The following is a 25,229-nucleotide window of genomic DNA, read 5'->3' as shown; positions in this document are numbered from 1 at the left end:
TCTAATTTGAAACAAAAGTATACACCTCACACACAAGGTTATGGGCTTCAAAAAAAAGAAGACTTAAAATGTATTCAATTTTGAGTTTGCATCCCAATATTACACTTTATGTACATCACAGAAGACTCAAATATAATCGTTTGACAGAAATTTCGGATGGGTCCTTTTTTAATTAATATTTATTAATGATGAAATTATGAAAAATATGAATAACATTCCACCCATGAGGGCGCTTTTGGTCATTGACTGCCAAAAAGGGCTATGGCAAAAACTAAAGTAGGGTAGTTGGTCTGGTTGGATGGGTTAGTGTATAACACAAATGTTCAGCAACCCAAAGGTTGCAAGTTTGAATCTCATCAAGGACAACTTTAGCTAATTAGCAACTTTTCAACTATTTACTCATTTTAGCTGCTTTTTAACTACTTAGCATGTTAGCTAAACCTTTCCATAACCCGAACCTTAACCCTTTTAGCTACACTATATATACAATACCAGTCAAAAGTTTGGATACAGCTACTCATTCCAGGGTTTTAACCGTATTTTTACATTGTAGAATAATAGTGAAGACATCAAAACTATGAAATAAAACATTTGGAATCATGTAACAACCAAAAAAGTGTTAAACAAATCACGATACATTTTATATTTGAGATTCTTCAAAGTAGCCACCCTTTGCCTTGATGACAGCTTTGCACACTCTGGGCATTCTCTCAACCAGTTTCATGAAGTAGTCACCTGGAATGCATTTCAATTAACAGGTGTGCCTTGTTAAAAGTACATTTGTGGAATTTCTTTCCTTCTTAATGCATTTTAGCCAATCAGTTGTGTTGTGACAAGGCAGGGGTGGTATACAGAAGATAGCCCTATTTGGTAAAAGACCAAGTCCATATTATGGCAAGAACAGCTCAAATAAGCAAAGAGAATTGACAGTCCATCATTACATTAAGACATGATGGTCAGTCAATTCGGATCATTTCAAGCAATATTAAAAGTTTCTTCAAGTGCAGTCGCAAAAACCATCAAGCGCTATGATGAAACTGGCTCTTATGAGGACCGCCACAGGAAAGGAAGACCCAGAGTTACCTCTGCTGCAGAGGATAAGTTCATTAGAGTTCCCAGCCTCAGAAATTGCAGCCCAAATAAATGCTTCACAGAGTTCAAGTAACAGACACATCTCAACATCAATTGTTCAAAGGAGACTGCGTGAATCAGGCCTTCATGGTCGAATTGCTGCAAAGAAACCACTACTAAAGGACACCAATAAGAAGAGACTTGCTTGAAAATGAAAATGTGTATTTGGTCTTACTGCTATTAGCCCATACAAACGCATTGAATACAATAGATGGAACTACAGTCCCCAAAATGTATCTCAAGGAAGTTTGTTCTGAAGTGTCTGTTCTATATCTTAGAGATATAAGAAAGTTCAGGATATATATTTTTACATGTATTTAACTCCTTACTTTTTGGCAGGGAACAGTCTCCATATATACCTCACATTTTTTCAACTGGTACCGGGGATCCTCAGATGAGTCTTGGCCTGTGGGAGTCCTAGTGCAAAAAAACTTGTACAGTTGAAGTCAGAAGTTTACTTACACTAAGTTGACTGTGCCTTTAAACAGCTTGGGAAATTCCAGAAAATTATGTCATGGCTTTAGAAGCTTCTGATAGGCTAAGGTGTACCAGTGGATGTATTTCAAGGCTTATCTTCAAACTCAGCGCCTCTTTGCTTGACATCATGGAAAAAAAGGGGAGGATTGCAAGCCGAAGAACATCATCCTGACCGTGAAGCATGGGGTGGCAGCATCATGTTGTGGCAGTGCTTTGTTGCAGGAGGGACTGGTGCACTTCACAAAATAGATGGCATCATGAGGGTGGAAAATTATGTGGATATATTGAAGCAACATCTCAAGACATCAGTCAGGAAGTTAAAGCTTGGTCGCAAATGGGTTTTCCAAATGAACAATGACCCCAAGCATACTTTCAAATTTGTGGCAAAGTGGCTTAAGGACAACAAAGTCAAGGTATTGGAGTGGCCATCACAAAGCCCTGACCTCAATCCTATAGAAAATCTGTGGGCAGAACTGAAAAATCTGCCTCCCGGGTGGCGCAGTGGTCTAAGGCACTGCATCACAGTGCTCGCTGTGCCACCAGAGATTCTGGGGCAGATGAGGAAGTGTGACATAGGCGGATGTGGTGGATTGAGATGCATCCAGTGCAAACCCCCCCCCCCAGATTTCTCTAGTTTAAACTGACAGATATTTATACAAAACGTAACACATCATGCTAAATGGATTGTCGTGGATTTACACACAGAATAATACGAAATGCTCTGAGACCAGGTTGGAAAAGAAGAGCTGCTGTCTGTCAGAATGCTGGCAAAGCAGCCCTGCAGGGGAGACACACACACAACACAAATCAATGCGACTGACATCTGGAGGCCTCAGGAAAGGAAAGGGCTATTTCTCCCAAGGTCAGTTTCACCAAGGTCAGCTCAGATTCTGAGCTGCTGAGCAACAGCTGACATGATAGAGACGGAAAGACGACCCAGACCAAATTGAATCCTCCATTTATTATGCTGCAAACTGGTGAATGGATTCCAATCTAGCATGGCCATTTAGTGAGGGGAGCAAAAAGTGTGCTTTAGGAGAGAGAGGTGAAGAGTGAGTGAGAGAGTGGAAGAGCAAGAGAGACAGAAAGAGAAAGAGAAAGAGAGAGCGAGAAAGAGAAGGAGAGAGTATTTAAGTGTTTAATTAGGAAACGTTCCTGGGTGGATTCGGCTCTTTGACGTTTCCGCAGCGCACAGCCGTCACCATGGAAACCACACTCAGAGAGGCTAGAGAGAAGGGGAGTGAGAGAAGGAAGGGAGCGAGTGTGTGAGAAACCAGCAGAATGGAGAGCGGAGAGAGAGAATGTGTATGAGAGAGATGCAGGGAAGGAGAGAGGAAGGGAAAGAGAGAGAACTATAGGGCGGTTGTAGTCTGACAACTGCACCACTTCATAACACAGCTGTCCATGAAGGAGAGGACGGAGGGGAGGAGAGAGGGAGCCTTGGCTGGGCTGTGCTGTGCTGAGCCTGCTGGGAAACACTGCAGCAGCACCATCTCTGAGTGGGGGAGAGGAGAGACGACAAGCACTGGGCATGCTCCACTTTCAAGGCCAGCAAGAAAATGAGATTTCAGCTCTTTAGTCTCTTGGCTCACTCGGCTCTCTGCCTCCATCCCATCTTCCATCTGTCAGTTCAGTCTTTATAACCACATCATACCACTAGCCCTCTCCATCTCCTGGAAATGGCTCTATAATAAATGAAAATGGACTGATTTATCTATTAATTGATTGATCTAATGGTGGATTGATTGATGAAGACATCAGTGGCGGTTCTAGACCATTTTAACTGGGGGGGCCAAGCTGGGGCAAGTTGTACTGTTAGAGGGGCCAGTTACGTTAGACGTTATTGTTGTCATATCGTTTTCTTCACTGCATTGCAGGTATTAGCAGGCAAAAGACCATGTTCATAATCATCATCGTTGCCACTGTCTAATAACAGATGTAAAAAAAGAATGATAGCAAAAATGTGTTATATAAAAATTATTTCATACTCCACATTTAGGGGGGCCACAAGGCGGTCCAAAATTGTTGTCACCGGGGCACTGCCACCCCCCCCGAACCGCTGGTGGAAGACATGTCTCCCTCTTATGGCCCAGCGGCTGACTCGTCTAGTGACAGAGACTGGGCTGTAAGAGAAGAGATGGGCATAGCAACACAGCAGCCAATAGGGCGTGCTACTGCAATAACAGGCCAACAGAGCATCCTCACACAAACACACACAGAGACACAGATTGTTGCGCAGCTAACCTTGTTCGGACATACAATTCATCCCATTCAAAATCCTATTTTCCTTAACAACTAACCCTTACCCTAACCTTAACCTAAAAGCCTAAACCTAACCCTAGCTCCTAACCCTTAAACTAACCCTACCTCTTAACCCTAAATCTAATTCTAACCCTTACAGTAACTCTAACCTTAACCCAAACCCCCCTAAGAAATAGCATTTGACCTTTGTGGTGACTAACAAAATGTTCCCAGTTGGTCAAATGTTTGTTTGTTTACTATCTTCTTGATGACAGGGTGCTACACTATACTGTAACTAGTGATAAGACACAGATGATATCACTGACTAGAGGTTTACACACCAGCCTCTCCTACCCATCTGCCTCTCTGGGGGTTTGATGGTCTGCAGGCCCAAGCCACACCTACCCTGTTAGGAAGGCACCCTCACCTCTTTTTGACAAATCACTGGACATTCACTGACCCCTCTATCAGTGCTCTGTCAGAACTACAGTGTGTGTGTGTGTGTGTGTGTGTGTGTGTGTGTGTGTGTGTGTGTGTGTGTGTGTGTCCGTCTGCTCGTTCGTGTGCATGTGTGCGTGCTTGAAAGTTCTGTGTGTGGGAATGGGCGATTACTCAGTAAACCTTTTTTTTGTTTGGATGTGTACGGTTATGCTTTGATCCCAGAATAAAGATATTCAAGAGGAGGATGTCAATTGCCAGTTAACATTTTTGTTTTTGAATGATCATTTTCTGCTTGTTGAGGATGTTGACGATAAACAGTTTGAACCAGCAGTGCACTACTGTATGTGTGGGAAACTGTGGGTCTGCTTGGCCAGACCGTAGTCTCAGGGGGTTAACCATTAATCCTTAGGAGTCTATTGATGCCCCCGTGTGTCAATCTAAGTAACATAATAAAACAAATCCCCATCACAATCCCCCCCCCCTCCCAAAAAAAAGCTTTCTAATATCTTATGGGACAGACACTTTGAAACCTTACTCCTTTCATGATGCATATTTACTGTCTTTTTGCCATTTATAAATATGTTATTCAAAGCATTTCCATGGGCTATAGTAGTAACGGCTTGGACTTTTAGAGGTTCATAAACAGTGACTCTCTGTAAACTGTGTGTCAAGGACGGACAACGTCCTTGAAGTCATCATTGCAATACATTTGCATTGTCAAGCAGCCCTGCCAACCGAACCGACATAGGACAATAATAGCCCGCTGCCACCGTGGCATTAAAATAAGTCTTAATCAAAGAGGCTCTATTATGAGAATGACTGTGATCTCCCTCTCAGCAAGAGTCACTTCTATCCTTAGCTTGACAGTTGATGCCCCCCCCCTCCCACCACACACACTCCTCTTTCTCTCCCCTACCGTCTCAGATCAACTCCAGTCTAAGAGAGATACAGAGGCTTGGCTACCTGTGTGTGTGGGGGGGGGGGGGCAGATTGTCGTTGTGATCGAAGCAGAAGGAGATCGACTCCTTTTTCTGCTCTCTCGCTCGCTCACCAAAATAAACAGACAAACACTCTCCCACATACTCTCACAGTTTAACAAACACACTCCCACATAGGCCAAGGCCCTCACACAAACACATATGTGGGCTCTCACCAGAGAGCAACACATACTCTATCCAAGTACCCTCAGACCCGCACGGCTGTACACATCCTCTTACGGCCAAACGCAAAGACAGTAACACTCACACACTCACACATACATAGATGCATAGGAGGTCGGTCCATGTAAACACAATTAAACCTGTGTGTACACACAGCCACAAATTCCTTGGACAAACTTGACATCTTTGATTTACAGTAAAAGTACAGCTGTAGTCCAGAATGTACTCTATTTTTCTGGCCGGAGAGTTCCCATTAGTCATGTTAATAACATGAAATCTGGACTGAATTGATTTACATGTCAGCGTATCACAGCCAAGGAGCTATAAAACTGGGAGTTATTTGAACTGACAATAGTGTCAAGTTGAGAAACATGGGAACAGGTCTAGTTCTTATCAACCCCCCCCACACACACACACACACACACACACACACAGCTCCAAAACCACACATAGACGTCCGCTCTCCGCTTCGCATTCTTCACATCAAATCAAATTCCTCACGCGCTCTCAGCTCATCCTTAATCTCCAGAATGTGCTCGGAGAACAGCACAAACATGTCACAGTGAAGAAGCTGCAGAAAGTCTCTCTCTCTCTCTCCACCGAGAGAGAGAGAGAACTCCTCACTCAAAATATTTGCATTTCTGCTTTTGCCTCTCTGAGCCCAGCTTTGCCTTATCGAGGGGTCTCTCGCTTATCTCTTTGTTTATTTTTCACCGATGCAGACCTTTCCTGTGTGGGCCAGGAGTACGGTCTGGAGACGTTGGCTTAGCGTGAAGGGGCCTTAGATACAGTGAACAGGGGGGTAAATAAGAGACCGGGGGTATGAGTGTGGACGCTGACGAGGGTGCCAGGACACCCCCGCTCTGCTCTGGGATCTGACAGACAAGGCTGACAGGAAGCCGTGGCTGCGGCTGGGCCGTCTCACAGCGACAGGCAGACAGCTCCGACACACAACACTCTCCCCTTTGCAGGCGCTCCAAAAACAGCACAGCACCATGCCCATATCAGCTACACTGAGGGACCAATCCACAGAGCCATGGACATGCCATCCAAACCAGCAGCACGGAGGCAAAGCAGCACGGAGACGGCACACTACTTTCCCCTCCGTTCATTCGCAGCTGTATTGCCCATGTAGGCAGAATCTCTGGCCTTGCCAACAAGCGAGTGAGTCAGCATTGGGTTAGTTATGGGGAGCCTTAGAATCATACTGTATCTAAAACAACGTGCCCAGCTGTTCCCTAGCCAGCTATATTTCAGCTCGGTTCAGTATAGTAGGGGAGAAAAGGTACATTTTCTCACAATATACCAGCAGGAAAATAACCAGAAACTGTGTTAAACGCGGCAACAGTCACCATGATGAGGTACACATCGGAAAGTAGTCAGACCCCTTCACTTTTTCCACATATTCTTACGTTACAGCCTTATTCTCAAATGGATTGAATACTTTTTCCCCCTCATCAATCTACACACAATACCGCATAATGACAAGGCAAAAGCAGGTTTTCAGAAATGTTTTGCGAAAATAAAAATACAAAATAAAAACAGACCCATTGCTATGAGACTCAGTATTGAGCTCAGGTGCATCCGGTTTCCATTGATCATCCTTGAGATGTTTCTACAACTTGATTGGAGTCCACCTGTGGTAAATTCAATTGATTGGACATGATTTGGAAAGGCACACACCTGTCTATGCAAGGTCCCACAGTTGACAGTGCATGTCAGAGCTAAAACCAAGCCATGAGGTCGAAGGAATTGTTTGTAGAGCTCCGAGACAGGATTGTGTCGAGGCGCAGAGCAGGCAGCCAGGCCAAACTGAGCAATCGGGGGAGAAAGGCCTTGGTCAGGGAGGTGGCCAAGAACCCGATGGTCACTCTGACAGAGCTCCAGACTTCCTCTGTGGAGATGGGAGAACCTTCCAGAAGGAAAACCATCTCTGCAGCACTCCCCAATCAGGCCTTTATGGTAGAGTGGCAAGACGGAAGCCACTCCTCAGTAAAATGCACATAACAGCCCACTTGGAGTTTGCTAAAAGGCACCTAAAGACTCTCGGACCATGAGAAACAAGATTCTCTGGTCTGATGGAACCAAGATTAAACTCTGACCTGAATGCCAAGCGTCACATCTGGAGGAAACCTGGCACCATACATATGGTGAAGCATGGTGATGGCAACATCATGCTGTGGTCATGTTTTTCAGCGGCAGAGACTGGGAGACTAGTCAGGATAGAGGGAAAGTACAGAGAGATCCTTGATGAAAACCTGCTCCAGAGCACTCAGGACCTCAGACTGGGGCGAAGGTTCACCTTCCACCAGGACAAGGACCTTAAGCACACAGCCAAGACAATGCAGGAGTGGCTTTGGGACAAGTCTCTGAATGTCCTTCAGTGGCCCAGCCAGAGCCCGGACTTGAACCTGATCGAACATCTCTGGAGAGATCTGAAAATAGCTGTGCAGTGACGCTCCCCATCCAACCTGACAGAGCTTGAGAGGATCTGCAGAGAAGATTTATAGAAACTCCCCAAATACTGGTGTGTCAAGCTTGTAGTGTCATACCTAAGAAGACTCAAGGCTGTAATCGCTACCAAAGGTGCTTCAACAAAGTACTGAGTAAAGCGTCTGAATACTTATGTAAATGTCATAATTTTTTTATTTCAATACATTTACAAAAATTACAAAAAAAAACAGTTTTTGCTTTGTATTGTATGTAGATCGATGACGAAAGAAAACAATTTCATCCATTTTAGAATAAGGCCGTAACATAACAAAATGTGGAAAAAGTCAACAGGTCTGAATTCTTCCCGAATGCACTGTACGTGATACGAGGCTCGTTTACTGTCAGTGGGGGCCGTTGAGGTGGTGAGAAGAAACATGCCTAGACAATGAGCAGCAAACGGACACATCCCATGTGTGGCAAATACAGATGCAATCAAGAGGAAAGGGAAACAGACAGGGTTCACTCTGTGGATCCCCTGTACAAACTAACTCTGACTAGGTTACCATAGGTCTCTATAAGGGATGCCATTAAAAGCAATACAACCACACAGCCACCTATAGAACGGAGTGTTATTGATCTGTAGGCTCTGCTACGCTGATAGGTGACGGGGTCCGTGTGTCAGTCTGGGGGTCAGCTAGAACACAGACACACACACACACACACACACACACAGCAGCTCTGCTCTCTATCTTTCAACAACAAGCCGAGCAGGGACCAGACGGAAAGAGGGCCTGTTTGTGAAGGAAGATAAACACGGTGCTGCAGTCAGTCCAGTCCACTCCAGATTACAGCAGCTAAATAATGAGGTAGAGCCACGGGCGGAGGGAGAGAATAAAGAGAGGTGAAATGATACCGTAACCTCCTGCTCCCTGAAAAAAAAAAAACACACTCACTCTTACTTGCTCATTTTGACCTTTCAAATAATATCTCTCATTGCATGTATACGAATTTCCCAGTCAATTCAAAAGGAATGTTCCGGGCACAGTAGCTACAGACAGTGAGTGTGTGTGTGAATAACTGAACCCCAGGACTGAGCGGGGAGGGAGGGAAAGAAAAATAAAGAAAAAGACAGGTTGAGGCTAGATAGAGAGGGCAAAGTATAGTAGGCATTGAGATGTCAGAGCGAAGAGAGAGAGAGAGAGAGAGAGAGAGCAGACCTTCCAATTATGTCATTGTGGATTGAAAATCGCTATCTCTTTCTAAACGACCTAAACATCCAGGAATGCTTGCCCTGAATAGGAATTGTTCTGGGGTCCTGATTACGAAAGCTCAAGGCTAGCTGTTGATATGCGCATACAAGTCTGTCTCTGTCTGCATGCCATTGTTTTGGCAGATATCGACGGAGATATGATGATGCTAAACAGGCAGAGTGCTGTCAAGTCACGGATGTTGACAATTACTGCCAATAAACGCGACAATAAAGATATGAGCAATTAGCACCTACTCCTTGAGCCATGACAGGTTAAGATACATTCAATAGCATCAATATGGTGGATATCACAAGACCAAGTTAGCAATTCCCCTATTCTGCATAGAATATACATTTCATTTGTTTTCCATTTGCCTCCATAAAGAACCAGAGCTGCGCCTCCAACTTGAAAGCGCCCCTTTCTGCTGCTAAACATAGTTTCATCTCGGTCCACCTCCTACCACTTCTAAACAGTCATTCATTCATACATTTTCAAGCCTTTTCATGTCAATGCACACCTACAACATACCTGAGGAAACAAGCCCTCTCTCAGGCTATGTGGCGTGTGTGGGGCGAACATGGCCGGACACGTTCCTTAAACACACCGGGAAGCGCCCAGCGGGTGTGCCGGCAGCCTCTCTCCTCCGCACGCTGCACACAAACACTGTTGCCCTTCCCATAGTCCTTTGTTCCTGTCGTTTTGCTGGAGTCAAGTTCCTGTCATTGACACTGTCTGCTTCCTCTGAACATCTATCATTACAAGTCAGGAGGACACACTCGGACACACAAACGCACACACACACAGACGCATACGCACACTTGCTTTCATGTCTGCACGGTTATGCTAATGCATAAATAACCATTCAAATGTGAACAAACAAGTTCAAGTAAGCACCTTGACACAGACGCATATTAACATATACGCATTCCCACAGGAAATGAAGCGGTATTATTCGAAGGATTAGCACATACTGTATACGTGTGTCCACGCACACGCATCATGTGGATGAATGACCCTAAGGTGTTTTCCTTCCTATTAGATTGATCAGATCATTACACAATATTGAGTGGGGGGGGATGTCCTGAAAAGGGATCTGTGTTACTTGTGTTATAACTGGTCTGTGTTATAACTGGTTTCAGTGAATTGCAACATCTGATTCCATGTCTGTCCGCAATTAAACCGTCACAAGGAAGTCAGTTTTTTGGTTGTTTTTTTTGTTGCATTGTCTGATTTTGTCAAGACTGATATTCCCATTTAGTAGGCTATATGATTAGCATGAGACGCCAAGACGTCTGACACAAATATTTAACTCACCTTACAGGACGTTCAGGCTATGCTTACAACTTCCTTGATGCATTTCTCCTCAAATTGAGAGAGAATATAGCTGTATTATTACTTCTGGGAAACAAAACCGACTCAAAATGAAAAAATGCATCATTAAAGGAGACATTTAATCTGTTTGGCAAAAACAATTTTCTGTGATTGCGGCTTGAGTGAAAGAGCTCAAATATGTTAAATATCGTGGTTCTGGTTTTGATAAGCCATTATGAGAGAGAGAGAGAAAGAGTGATGAACTGCCTTGAAGCCGTTTGACCGGGAGAATACTGTAGAACGCAGAAAGCCACACAGGCAGCAGAAATAACATCAGAGGCTGGAAGACAGAGGAGAGAGGAGAGGAGAGAGAGAGAGAGGGAAAGAGAGAGAAAGAGAGAGAGGAAAGAGGAGAGAGAGAGAAAGGAGAGAGGGGGAAGAGAGAGAGAGAGAGAGAGAGGGGAGAAAGGGGAGAGAGAGAGAGAGAGAGGGGAAAGCAGTGAGTGAGTCAGTTATGAAAGGTCACCTACTGTGCTGTCCTTTAGCTGCATGATGCTCCCTGTGAATCTGCCTGACACCTGACTGGCATCTATGGGGATGAGGTCTACTGCAGTGGGGAGGCGGGCGGGCAGGCGGGTGGCCGGGCACACAGAGTAACTGATGAATAGTTGATGAGCGGCTTCCGGGCAGAAAGCGCTGGCTGGGGTAAATCAATTCTCTCAGCTACCTTCCTACTCAAACCTCCGGCCCCCCAACAAACACACACATGTGGAACATGCATGCACGTGCATGCGCACGAACGTACACGCACACACACGCAACGGCAATTAATCACAGAAACATGCTCTCTCTCATCCACTTACCTTAATCAATAACACTAGCTTAAATAGACTATAGATAAATGAATCAATATTCTGAAATGGCTACACTAAGTCACTATCACATAAAGTGACTACCGCGTCAGCTGTTTTTAATAGGTACTATAGCTGTACGTACAGTAGGAGTAAATACAGAGTCACCTCAGACTCTAAAGGAACGTAATTGAGAGACCTTTCACGCTGTGCTCACGTAGGTTGATTTAGATATTTGATTCTATATTTCCCTGGCTAGTTTGTGAAGGGAGGGACTGCAGCACAAGGTAGCGGAGAATTACTGAATAATTAAAGAGGGAGGGTAAACTTCAGTTGCCTTTCGAAAAGCAGCACGAGGCTGGCCAATTAGTCCCAGCAGCTTGGCCAATAAGCATCACACAACCATAGGACACTGACCAACCAGCTTCAAGCTACTGCTGGACATTGGCCAATCAGTTCAGGCTGCTGGATGCAGCAAACACAAAATGAAGGGAAACTAACAGGTAAACATGGCCGGGCTACTGTAGTAGCACTTCAAGGCTGTTGAGGGATCAACATGATTGACAGCTATTCTAATGCACAGCTGGAGTTGGATGACTGAAGGTTTAGCCAAAAACACACACGTAAATAGGCCTAACAAATGGCACATTCTCACACAAGCACAACCCTTGGTAAAATCCACTCTCTCTGTGTTGCCTTCCATGAACAATATACAGTATATCTCCCGTAAAAAATGAGCAAATTGAATATTCTGCTTCTAAAATATATAAATGTGTGATTGTGTACGAGTACAAGCAGCCAACAGCCAGTGAGGTAAGTCCTGTGGCCACAGCTGGATTGGACTTAAACTTCAGGTTGGCTCTAGGGCGCAGTTTTCCTTTTGTGTAGACTAGCATTCAAATATGTGGGGCAGGGAAGAAAACAGCTTCACTGACATTCCAGCATGACTCAAATAACTTTTTGGTCTGTTTCCCCCTGGCTGCCAAGAATCCTGATCATATACTGCCTCTATGTGGTGAGTGCAATGCTTTCTTCATTGTCTGCTAAGAATGACTGAGTCGTGAAGAAGAAAAGCATAGGTAAAACATGTCAGCTGTCATCAACAACCGTGAGGTAATTTCCTGTTTGTTAAACTGCTAAACATTGTCCATATGGACCTGTTATTCTCAATTGCCATTAGCATGTTCTACATGGACATACAGTGCCTATAGAAACTCTACATCCCCTTGAACTTTGTTCACATTTCGCTGCCTTAAAATGACTTGCAGATGTAAATAATTTTCATTACCATTTTATTAACTATTAGGGCAACATAGAGTGCCTTCGGAAAGTACCTTTGCCAAATTTGGACCTTTTCCACATTTCGTTACGTGACAGACTTATTCTAAAATTTACTAAATTGTTTTTTCCGAATCATCAATCTACACACAATACCCCATTCTGACAAAGCAAAAACTGTTTTTTTAGACATTTTTGCGAATTTATAGAACATTTTAAACTGAAATATAACATTTACATACAGTTGAAGTCGGAAGTTAACATACACCTTAGCCAAATACATTTCAACTCAGTTTTTCACAATTCCTGACATTTAATCCTAGTAAAAATTCCCTGTCTTAGGTCAGTTAGGATCACCACTTTATTTTAAGAATGTGAAATGTAAGAATAACAGTTGAGAGAATTATTTATTTCAGCTTTTATTTATTTCATCACATTCCCAGTGGGTCAGAAGTTTACATACACCCAAATAGTATTTGGTAGCATTGCCTATAAATTGTTTAACTTGGGTCAAACGTTTCGGGTAGCCTTCCACAAGCTTCCCACAATAAGTTGCGTGAATTTGGTTCATTCCTCCTGATAGAACTGGTGTAACTGAGTCAGGTTTGTAGGCCTCCTTGCTCGCACACGCTTTTTCAGTTCTGCCCACAAATGTTTTATGGGATTGAGGTCAGGGCTTTGTGATGGCCACTCCAATACCTTGACTTTGTTGTCCTTAAGCCATTTTGCCACAAATTTGGAAGTATGCTTGGGTCATTGTTCATTTGGAAGACCCTTTTGCGACCAAGCTTTAACTTCCTGACTGATGTCTTGACATGTTGCTTCAATATATCCACATCATTTTGCTTCCTCATGGTGCCATCTATTTTGTGAAGTGCACCAGTCCCCCCTGCAGCAAAGCACCCCCACAACATGATGCTGCCACCCCCGTGCTTCATGGTTGGGATGGTGTTCTTCAGCTTGCAAGCCTCCCCCTTTATCCTCCAAACATTATGGCCAAACAGTTCTATTTTTGTTTCATCAGACCAGAAGACATTTCTCCAAAAAGTACAATCTTTGTCCCCATGTGCAGTTGCAAACTGTAGTCTGGCTTTTTTATGGCGGTTTTGGAGCAGTGGCTTCTTCCTTGCTGAGCGGCCTTTCAGGTTATGTTGATATAGGACTCATTTTACTGTGGATATAGATACTTTTGTACCTGTTTCCTCCAGCATCTTCACAAGGTCCTTTGCTGTTGTTCTGGGATTGATTTGCACTTTTTGCACCAAAGTACCTTCATCTCTAGGAGACAGAACGCGTCTCCTTCCTGAGCGGTATGACAGCTGCGTGGTCCCATGGTGTTTATACTTGCGCACTATTGTTTGTACAGATGAGCGTGGTACCTTCAGGCGTTTGGAAATTGCTCACAAGGATGAACCAGACATTTGTGAGGTCTACAATTTTTCTTCTGAGTTCTTGGCTGATTTCTTTTGATTTTCCCATGATGTCAAGCACTGAGTTTGAAGTAAGGGCTTGAAATATATCCACAGGTACACCTCCAATTGACTTAGATGATGTCAATTAGCCTATCAGAAGCGTCTAAAGCCATGACATCATTTTCTGGAATTTTCCAAGCTGCTTAAAGGCACAGTCAACTTAGTGTATGTGAACTTCTGACCCACTGGAATTGTGATACAGTGAATTATCTGTCTGTAAACAATTGTTGGAAAAACGACTTGTCATGCACAAAGTAGATGTCCTAACCGACTTGCCAAAACTATAGTTTGTTAACAAGAAATTTGTGGAGTGGGTGAAAAATGAGTTTTAATGACTCCAACCTAAGTGTATGTAAACTCTCGACTTCAACCCTATACTCAGTACTTTGTTGAAGCACCTTGGGCAGTGTTTACAGCCTTGAGTCTTCTTAGGTATGATGCTACAAGCTTGGCACACCTGTATTTGGGGTGTTTCTTCCATTCTTTTCTGCAGACCCTCTGTATTTTTAGGTATTTCCAGAGATGTTCGATCTGATTCAAGTCCGAGCTCTGGCTGGGCCACTCAAGGACATTCAGACTTGTCCAGAAGCCACTCCTGCATTGTCTTGGCTGTGTGTTTAGGGTTGTTGTGCTGTTGGAAGGTGAACCCTCAGCCCAGTCTGAGGTCCTGAGCGCTCTGGAACAGGTTTCAATCAAGGATCTCTCTGTACTTTGCTCTGTTCATCTTTCCCTCGATCCTGACTAGTCTCCCAGTCTCTGCCACTGAAAAAGATACCCACAGAATGATGCTGCCACCACCACCAAGCTTCCGTCTGGCCACTCTACCATAAAGGCCTGATTGGTGGAGTGCTGCAGAGATAGTTGTCCTTCTGGAAGCTTTCTCCCTTCTCCACAGAGGAACTCTAGAGCTCTGTCAGAGTGACCATATGGTTCTTGGTCACCTCCCTGACTAAGGCAATTCTCTCCTGATTGCTCAGTTTGGCTGGGCGGCCAGCTCTAGGAAGAGTCTTCCATTTAAGAATGATGGAGGCCACTGTGTTCTTGGGGACCTTCAGTGCTGCAGACATGTTTTGGTACCCTTCCCCATAATTGTGCTTCGACACAATTCTGTCTCGGAGCTCTACGGACAATTCCTCGACCTCATGGCTTGGTTTTTGCTCTGACATACACTGTCAACTGTGGGACCTTATATAGACAGGTGTGTACCTTCCCAAATCATGTCCAATCAATTGAATTTACCACAGGTGGATTCCAATCAAGTTGTAGAAACATCTCAAGGATGATCAATGGAAACAGGATGCACCTGAGCTCAATTTCGAGTCTCATAGCAAAGGGTCTCAATACTTATGTAAATAAGGTATTTATGTTTTTATGTTTAATACATTTGTTTTCGCTTTGTCATGATGGGGTATTGTGTGTAGATAGCTGAGGGATTTTTTTTTCATCAATTTTAGAATAAGGCTGTAATGTAACAAAATGTGGAAAAAGTCAAGGGGTCTGAATACTTTCCGAAGGCACTGTATCTATTTTTTGTCAACATTTCTCAGGCTCAGTAAATTTGGTTTGGGATCATTTATGAACAGCGGTATTTAAACCTTCACTCTGATTTTCTTTGCAGACTTAAGTCAGGACTGAGACTAGACAACACAAGAACACTCAACTCCTCTTGGAAAGCCATTCTGTTTTGTCTTTTGCATAAACATTTGTGTAATTGTCCCGCAAAATAATAAAGACTGTTTTCCTTTAACTTTTTACCTGGGCTTTCCTCCTTTCATATTTCATTTGATCCTAACAAACTCCCCAGTCCCTGCCGGTGACAAGTATACCCAAAACATCAAAACATGATGCTGCCACCTTAATACTTAAAAATACAAAGGGATCAACAACATTGCATTCACTCCATATTACTGGCCTGCATGACAAAGTGAAAATAAAGTAGCCAGTGTTAAAAATCCACTACAAATCATCCATTATGTTTGCAACAAGGCTGTTAAGTAATACTGCAAGACTCAGCAAATAAATACACTTTTTGGCCTAAATTAAAAACGACAGTGTTGGGTGAAATCCAATACAAAACAACAAAGAGTGAAGTATTGCGGTGGTAGCATCATGTTATGGGTATGATTGTCATAGGCAGAGACTGGGGAGTTTGTCCGGATCAAAAGAAATAGGAAAAGAGCAAAGGAGCATTCAACATAACAACTGTGATACATAAGAAGCTTACAATAATAAATCCAATACAGTCAAAGTGATAGTGAAGTGCTACGAGAGGCTGGTCATGGCCCACATCAAGGCCAGCAAGCCAGACACACTGGACTCACTCCAATTTGCCTACCACTCCAACAGATCCACGGAAGACGCCATTTCCATCGCTATTCACACAGCCATAACACATCTGGACAAGAGGAGCTCTTATGTGAGAATTTGGTTTGTTGACTACAGTTCAGCAATCAACACAATTGTTCCCTCCAAGCTCGACACCAAGCTCAGAGCCCTGAGTCTAGACACCACACTCTGCAGTTGGATCCTGTACTTCCTGATGGGCAGACCACAGGCTGTGAGGATTGGCAAAAACACCTCCTACACACTGACTCTTAAGGCAGCCTCCCCCATGGGTGTGTCCTCCGTCCTCTGCTGTACTCCCTGTTCACCCACGACTGGGTGGCTTTCCACGACACCGACTCCATCATCAGGTTTGCTGACGACACCACGGTTGTAGGCCTGATAAACAAACAACGACGAGTCAGCCTATAGGGAGGAGGTAAGTGAACTGGCATTGTAATGTCATGACAACAACGGCAGCAAAACAAAGGAGCTGATTGTTGACTTTAGGAAGCAGAAGGGGGGACATGCCCGATCCACATCAACTGGACTGCAGTGGAGAGAGTCAGCAGTTTTAAGTTCATCATTGTCCACGTCACAGAGGACTTGACATGGATCATCAACACCACCACACTTGTGGAAGAAATTCGACATGCTGCCATGGGTCCTCTCTGAATACTACCGCTGCACCATCGAGAGCGTCCTGACCGGTTGCATCACGGCCTGGTACAGGAATCGCTCCACCCATGACCACAAGGCCCTCCAGCGGGTGATGAAGACAGCCCTGTACATTACTGGGACTATGCGCCCGAGGAAGACCTGCAGCGTCATCAAGGATCCCACCCACCCCAGACACGAGCTGTTCCCTCCCTTACCGTCGGGCAGAGGGTATCGGAGCATGAGGTCTAATACCAACAGGTTCAGAGACAGTTTCTATCTACAAGCCATCAGACTGCTGAACACTTGAACTGGACTGAACACCTGCTCGGATTCTCCGCACCTTAGCGCACATACACTCACGCAAACACACACACCCACACAGAAATACACACATCCACACACACACACACACACACTACACACACTACACAACTGCTACTACCAGACACTTGTTATACTGCTCAGTTTATCCCTCTCTTCCCCGAAACAAGTATAAATATTGGACTATAAGTTGTGCCTTCCTGTATTATACTTATATTAAAATGTTTATTCTATTCTACCGAGCCATTTACTTTACGTTCGTATTCTTATCTTTTATAATTTCTTATTGTTGCTGCGTTGTCGAGAAGGAACCTGCAAGTCAGCACTTCGTTGAGCGGTGAAAACGTTCAACTTGATATTACTACAACGACTTGTTGCGGCCTGGCAGCGGAAGCAACAAGTTAGAAATGACATAGCTCTGCTAATGGAGTCATCTAAATATCTCACGGCAGAATTCACTCAGCCACAGCGTTGCCTTTTGTGGGCTGTCTGAAGCACCGTGGAAATGAACTCACAACTCGTCAACGACAAGGTATGATGGAAGCTTGACCTAGCATCATTCCTTATCCCTTATCCCTCATACCCCCAGAAGCTCTCTGATCCCACTGGGACTGGATCCACACACTCCGTCTCACCATGGACTCACAGGGCTGCTGTGGTGATGGGAAATCACTGTATATTCCACTACAAACCAGGGATCATTGCAGATATCATCTTTAGCCTCCACCAGTGGTAGAAAACACGTCAGTGGCATCATCTAAAAACAACCACTATCCACAAACAGCCCCCGTGTCTTCATATGAACCCTGTTCGTCTGAGCTCTTACTGTGCCTTTGAACCTTTAATTACTCTAGACCTTTAATCAAAGGTCAAAGCACTCCTTTGATGGTCTGGTTGGTACTCTCTGACTGTGGTTTCTTTTTGACTCATTCCATTACTAGTAATAGCTTCTGTGGCTCCACGTCTATCAGTCAATATGAGTAAGTGTAATTGCATGAGCGATCCAGGAAGAGGAGAGGGAGAGAGAGAGAGACCATTGAAAATAGCCCTGCCCTCTTTTCCCGTAGCTTGTGGTCTAGCAGTCGTACATCTGGCTGGTGACAGAGCCCTGGAGAGTAGAGGAAAGAGGCAGCGAGGCTCAGTGTATAAATACATCACCCAGGGAACGCACACAACACCCTACACAAACATTGATCATCATCTGTGACCTGAATCAATAGCAACTTCTTTGTGAGGATCCCGCCGCTAAGTCAGCCCCCAGTCCGTCACACAGTGGCCTTTCTGACATCCGCAAAGCCCCCTCTTGCCTTACAACTACAAACTTCAAAAAGTCTACACTCCATTGCTATGCACGTAAACAGCAAATGACGCAAATACTTAAACGCTATCTAATAATATGTCACAACAAGTTAATACATCGCTGTTACTAGTATACATTGTTACTGCACAAGTATAAGAGCGACACAATATCACTTTGTGACATCTGCTGATGTAAAAAAGGGCTTTAAATAAATACATTTGGTTTGATTGTGATTTGATTTGAATGTCCGCTACAGGTCCTCCTGTAGTGTGGTATTATACAAAAACAGCCCAGATGTGAGCACAGGCACTCTGTGTATGATCTGAAGAGAAGGAACAACATCCCATCTATCCAGCAGTAAGGAAGTTGGACAAAGATGAAGCTGCTGCTGCCTGCAGGCCTCCCAAACGGCTGCCAGGTACCAGTCTCTACCAACAGAGGGCCTCATCCCAACCTATCAAAATCTATTTCTATTCTATTAACCCTAGTGGTCTTCACACTACAGTACCAGTCAAAAGTTTAGACACACCTACTCATTCAAAGGTTTTAACCTTATTTTTTTACTATTTTCTACATTGTAGAAACTATGAAATATCTATGAAATAACACATACGTAATCATGTAGCAACCAAAAAAGTGTTAAACAAATCAAAAAGTATTTTATATTTGAGATTCTTCAAAGTAACCACCATTTGCCTTGATGACAGCTTTGCACACTCTTGGCATTCTCTCAACCAGCTTCGTGAGGTAGTCACCTGGAATGCATTTCAATTAACAGGTGTGCCTTGTTAAAAGTTAATATGTGGAATTTCTTTCCTTCTTAATGCATTTTAGCCAATCAGTTGTGTTGTGACAAGGTAGGGGTGGTATACAGAAGATAGCCCTATTTGGTAAAAGACAAAGTCCATATTATGGCAAGAACAACTCAAATAAGCAAAGAGAAATGACAGTCCATCATTACTTTAAGACATGAAAGTCAGTCAATCCGGAAAATGTCAAGAACTTTGAAAGTATCTTCAAGTGCAGTCGCAAAAACCATCAAGCACTATGATGAAACTGGCTCTCATGAGGACCGCTACAGGAAAGGAAGACCCAGAGTTACCTTTGCTGCAGAGGACAAGTTCATTAGACTCACCAGCCTCAGAAATTGCAGCCCAAATAAATGCTTCACAGAGTTCAAGTAACAGACACATCTCAAAATCAACTGTTCAGAGGAGACTGCGTGAATCAGGCCTTTATGGGTGAATTGCTGCAAAGAAACCACTACTAAAGGACATCAATAAGAAAAAGAGACTTGCTTGGGCCAAGAAAAACGAGCAATGGACATTAGACTGATGGAAATCTGTCCTTTGGTCTGATGAGTCCAAATGTTTGATTTTTGGTTCCAAAAATCAAGTAGGCGAACGGATGATCTCCGCATGTGTGGTTTCCAACGTGAAGCATGGAGGAGGAAGTGTGATGGTGTGGGGGTGCTTTGCTGGTGACACTGTCTGTGATTTATTTAAAATTCAAGGAACACTTAACCAGCATGGCTACCCCAGCATTCTGCGGCGATATGCCATCCCATGTGGTTTGCGCTTAGTGGGACTATCATTTGTTTTTCAACAGGACAATGACCCAACACACATCCAGGCTGTGTAAGGGCTATTTGACCAGGAAGGAGAATGATGGAGTGCAGCATCAGATGACTTGGCCTCCACAATCACCCGACCTCAACCCAATAGAGATGGTTTGGGATGAGTTAGACCGCAGGAAAAGCATCCAACAAGTGCTCAGCATATGTGGGAACTCCTTCAAGACTGTTGGAAAAGCATTCCAGGTGAAGCTGGTTGAGAGAATGCCAAGAGTGTGCAAAGCTGTCATCAAGGCAAAGGGTGGCTACTTTGAAGAATCTATAATCAAAAATATATTTAGATTTGTTTAACATTTTTTGGGTGACTACATGATTCCATATGTGTAATTTAATAGTTGTGATGTCTTCACCATTATTCTACAATGTAGAAAAGAGTAAAAATAAAGAAAAACCCTTGAATGAGTAGGTGTGTCCAAACTTTTGACTGGTACTGTATATCCTGGCAACACTAATAATCTACCTCTTAACCTCAGATTCCCAATGCAGTCATACCAATCCATAAAGCCTACCTGCTTGAATACCAGATCATATCTGTGCCTGATGTTATTTGTGTGTTGTGCCATATAGCTGTGCTCTGTGCCAGAGTGCTCTATCAGTTCACTGCTGTACAGAGCCATGGGCAAATCCATGCCTCCCACCTCACTGCAGCTGTGACCTGTCAACAGTGGGAGTAGATGCTTCCCTCCAGTGCCATACCAACACTCTTTTGCAGTTGTGTTCTTCTTCCTATCATATGTGCTGGTACTTATTTATGCTATGCTTGTCTGGATATGAAATGCATGCTATGCAGAAAGACAGCAAACATTCACACACAGAGTTTCAACCAAGGATAAGCACAGAGCAAAATCCCAAATAGAGACACACACACACACACACGACTCATGCACAGACAAATACATAGGCTAGAGGGTGCTAATATGTAGGTCTCCTCCATGGGGTCTATGAGTAGACAAAAAGCTAGGGCCCCCCGCCACACTACCTGCAACTACAGTCTTTCAATCTAGGCTGAGCCATAAGGGACTGGCAAAAAATACTATTCTTATCCCAAAATGTGAGCTAAAAAGGCAGACGTGACATATTTTAAATCCCAGTCAGTCAGTGTGCCCGTGCTATACTTCTGTCTGACTGCCTGTCAATCCAGAGAGGAACAAAGTCAAACACTGGCACAACAGCCACTCCAACTGGAGCCTCCTATCAGATCTCAGAACAGTTCTAAGACAAATCACATCAAATAAGAGTACAATAGTCTTATTAATACCTTCTGAACTACAGTTTGGTTACTGTATAAACTCCCCCGTCTTATTTAAAACCAAACTGCCAACTCAAGAGGAAATGTACGTGAGAAATGTTCCGAAATAGCAACCCTCAGTCACTTTGGTAGAAACTGCAGTCCCTCCTTGTTAGTAGCATGATCCACCCATCAACCAATCAAGTGAGGAACAAGGTGTGCCTCATTCGAGCTGGAACAGAGAGATGCTGCTAAATGCTGAACCTGGCGTGTCACAACTTTAACTCAAGACTGTCAACTTAAAATGTCCTCCTCAACAATCCAGTGCCCAACCCCCTGCTATAGTTTTAATGGCATGGAAATACACAATCTACATCGACATAAAGCTCTTCATTCAGAAATCTTCATACGGTTCCCATTTTCTCCAGTCTTAAGCTTAAACTGGAGCTTAAACTTGCATGTTGCTAATATCCAGGAGATGTAAGCTAGGGAATTGCATTTAGAACTGAAACCACCCTGCGAGTCACATGACTAAGGGTATAAAACGACGGGCCATTAAATTGTCAGGTGTAGCTCCATTCCCGGTGGTATTATGAAGCAGTGGAGGCTGCTGAGGGGAGGACAGCTCCTAACAATGGCTGGAACGGAGCAAATGGAATGGCATCAAACTCATGGAAACCATGTGTTTGATGTATTTTATACCATTCCACTTATTCCGCTCCAGCCATTACCATGAGCCTGTCCTCCCCATTTCAGGTGCCACCAACCTCCTGTGATATGAAGATCCTTCTTGATTTGAGTCATCACGTGAAAGGTTGTCAGGCTCATCCAATTTAGGCCTTCGGCAACTCTGCTGTGCGGCAACTCTGCTGGCGCCAAAGAATCAGCACCATGGACAGGGGTTTCAGTTGCTATTTTGCCAGTCAGTGTCACAATTCGTTCTTGTAGCTGATGCATGCGACGAGAGCATGACTCAGAAGAGCACCAGACAGACTGACCACACAGAGGAATGAGATAACTTCAACGAGGGGAAAATTCAGACATTTCCTCGAGGTCAAGGAAGTCGGGAGAGTCTGGTCTTAATTTGATTCTGGTTGCACGTTGCCGTCTTACACATAGAGCATATGCAACAATACGTATGCTGCTCAAAACGTGGTAAGAAAGATCGAGCATTGTACATCCAATTGACCTATTTCTCTCGATGGCTGAGCCTAGTATTCTACTACCGCTTCTTTACTTTCGGGATCTGAACATAGAAGGTGAGGGCCAGGGCCCATAAAAATGACAGCCCCTGCTTGTACGAAAATCAATTTCACCCCCTGACCATAGCAGTTTGCTTCCTTAATACGCAGAGAGCAGCATAGTATGACGTTGATGGGGAAGTAGGCTACAGGTTCGTTGCATCCTAACTTGTGTTGAAAGGGATCCACTGCCGGCACCGTTGCTCTGAAGGCCCAGAACACATGTGCAAAGCACCCAGGGCACCTCACCATAGATTTTCATGGAGATATGCAACACATTGAATTGACATGTAGGCTACTACTGCCACTTTTAGAAACGTGACCCTACGTATGCATTTGCAAATCATATTATAATTATTATTTTTTTTGGCATGAAGGACAGATTTCCACGAGAATCAATATACACGTGTGTGCGTGCATGTGTACATGCGTGTTTATGTGTGTGCGCGTAGGCCTACTGCATGGAAACTCCCATTGATGCAACGCCTGCTACACCGTGGGTACTTCATTGTTTTAATCAACCAAATGATCCACGCCTTGCGTTTCTGAAATCAAAGATGTAAAGTGTGTGTGTGTGTGTGTGTGTGTGTGTGTGTGTGTGTGTGTGTGTGTGTGTGTGTGTGTGTGTGTGTGTGTGTGTGTGTGTGTGTGTGTGTGTGTGTGTGTGTGTGTGTGTGTGTGTGTGTCAATGGCATCATGAAGCCTATTCATACCTCTAGCCTAAATGTTTCTATATTCGAATATTGCAGCAGATCCCCCATGGGCACCCTTTACCATCTGTTACTCACTCTCAAACATTAAATCACTATTCCACATGTAGCTAGACATATTGACAGGGGAAGAACGTATTGTAACTGAAGAGGAAGTACAGTCATAATCATTTGATGTGCTTTGCCAGGTTCGACTTCACTGGCAAGATTAAAGAATAAACTTACCGCAGTTTTCACACAATATCTTCCCAACATCTTTTTTTAGATTCTTCCCACTAGTGTCTAGGGGAGCATACGATGCCTTGAAAACCAAGGGATCCTCGGTTGGGTCCATGAAAAAAATGTACTTGTGATTCTTTATCACTGTGGTGCACGGAGCCTCCGATCCGAATTCCCCCACGGTGACGAGCTGCTCCCGTCCCAGACCCCCGCTGTTCCGCGGCCACACGTCCAGCACTTTGACACTCACACGGTACGGCTCCGCTGAGACGTTCAGAGGCGCAGACTGCACCTTGCCCTCGATCACCACAGCGGATTTGTAAGCCTGGTCCTGCAGGGAATTCAAACTCGGGGAGTAGCAGGCGAAGGAGACCCCGATGACCAGCATGGATAAATGTACTGAATCAAGCCTCATGCCGCCTGCTTTGGCTCGGTGGTGGCTGATCGCGTTGCGGCAGGGCTCTCTGGGCTGCGGGGCGATGGCGGTGGAGCTGGGTTGAAGGAAGAGAGAGCAAATAGGCTCCAGTAGCACGGCGGCGCGGCAGACCTTGCGTAAGTGTCCATGCCATCGGGATCCGCTGCTTTTTCCAATAATTTTGCAATGTGGAAACACCAGCTAGGAACCGGAAACCGCGTAATGAGGCTGGGTTTAAAATCCCATCACTGCATTCTGCTAAAAATACATTCTAAAATGCAAGGGATTCATGGATTCCCCCCCCATCAGAAGATGCTCCTATGCTGACATAGTAGCCTATCCGCAAGACGACGCCAGTCTATCTTTGCCCAGAAATTGCAGTGGTCGGGTGGGCGCCGTGTTCAGCACTGATGGTTGTCTATATCATTCGCCGCAGAGAAAATACGCCAAATGCTGCAGTGAACAATTCGTTTTATAGTCCACTTGCAAAAAATGCATACGATTCATGCCCCTAACGAAACCGTGTTTTGTTCCACGGGTAATAAACCGCCTTTTCCCACTGCCCTGTCTCTCTCCGCCTCCCCCACTTACCAGAGACGGAGAGAAATATGCCGATTGCGAAGGGCTCCACCACAAAAATGATATTTAAGACCGGTGCGCTATGATATAGCCTACCCCGATACCAAAGCTCGGTCACCACACTCCCCCAAACGCCGACAAATGACAATCACTTCATGCTCTTCCCCATCACCAAACGGTTTCACGTTCAAATTTAATAATGAAATAAAACTGAAAAAATGCATCACGCGTCCCGTTTTAAAATTGCGTATTACAGTAGGCATAGGCCTATCCCTCAGAAAAAAAAGATAAAAGATAGCTTGAAAAAGCAGCTGCAGTCAGTTCAGCAGATAGAAAGGGGTTTCGTCTGCGATGACTAACCCTGTGAAAGCGCGATTCAAAGCCTCAGATTCTTCAACAGACTGTTTTGAATGAGTTTTGCGTCTCATTCCATTATGAAGTCATGCCCTGCCTTCAGGCCACATTCGTCGTTCTGCCTCTGAAAAAAAAAACAGATGCTCAGGCGCTGCATCAAATCCATACAACTAAAACAGCTGCGAATGGGCTTTAAAGACAG

The 25,229-nt window shown here is 44.3% G+C and overlaps 1 protein-coding gene across 3 annotated transcripts in view; it reads right to left on the bottom strand.

Moving 5' to 3' along the window:
- LOC115154825 (pro-neuregulin-2, membrane-bound isoform) overlaps positions 1-24,248 on the bottom strand; it is a 114,005-nt gene extending 89,757 nt beyond the window's left edge. Inside the window, exon 1 of one of the 3 annotated variants that reach the window (XM_029701449.1) lies at positions 23,686-24,248. In XM_029701449.1, the coding sequence (XP_029557309.1) occupies positions 23,686-24,094 (409 nt within the window). In that variant the 5' untranslated portion in view covers positions 24,095-24,248. Of the gene's footprint in view, positions 1-9,661; positions 9,761-23,685 lie in introns of those variants that run through there. The other 2 variants (XM_029701450.1, XM_029701452.1) reach the window with 2 other exon arrangements.
- Positions 24,249-25,229: the final 981 nt, after the last annotated feature.

Source organism: Salmo trutta, chromosome 19 (assembly GCF_901001165.1).
Source record: "Salmo trutta chromosome 19, fSalTru1.1, whole genome shotgun sequence".
NCBI lineage: Eukaryota > Metazoa > Chordata > Actinopteri > Salmoniformes > Salmonidae > Salmo > Salmo trutta.
This window is presented reverse-complemented; position numbering and strand designations above follow the sequence as displayed.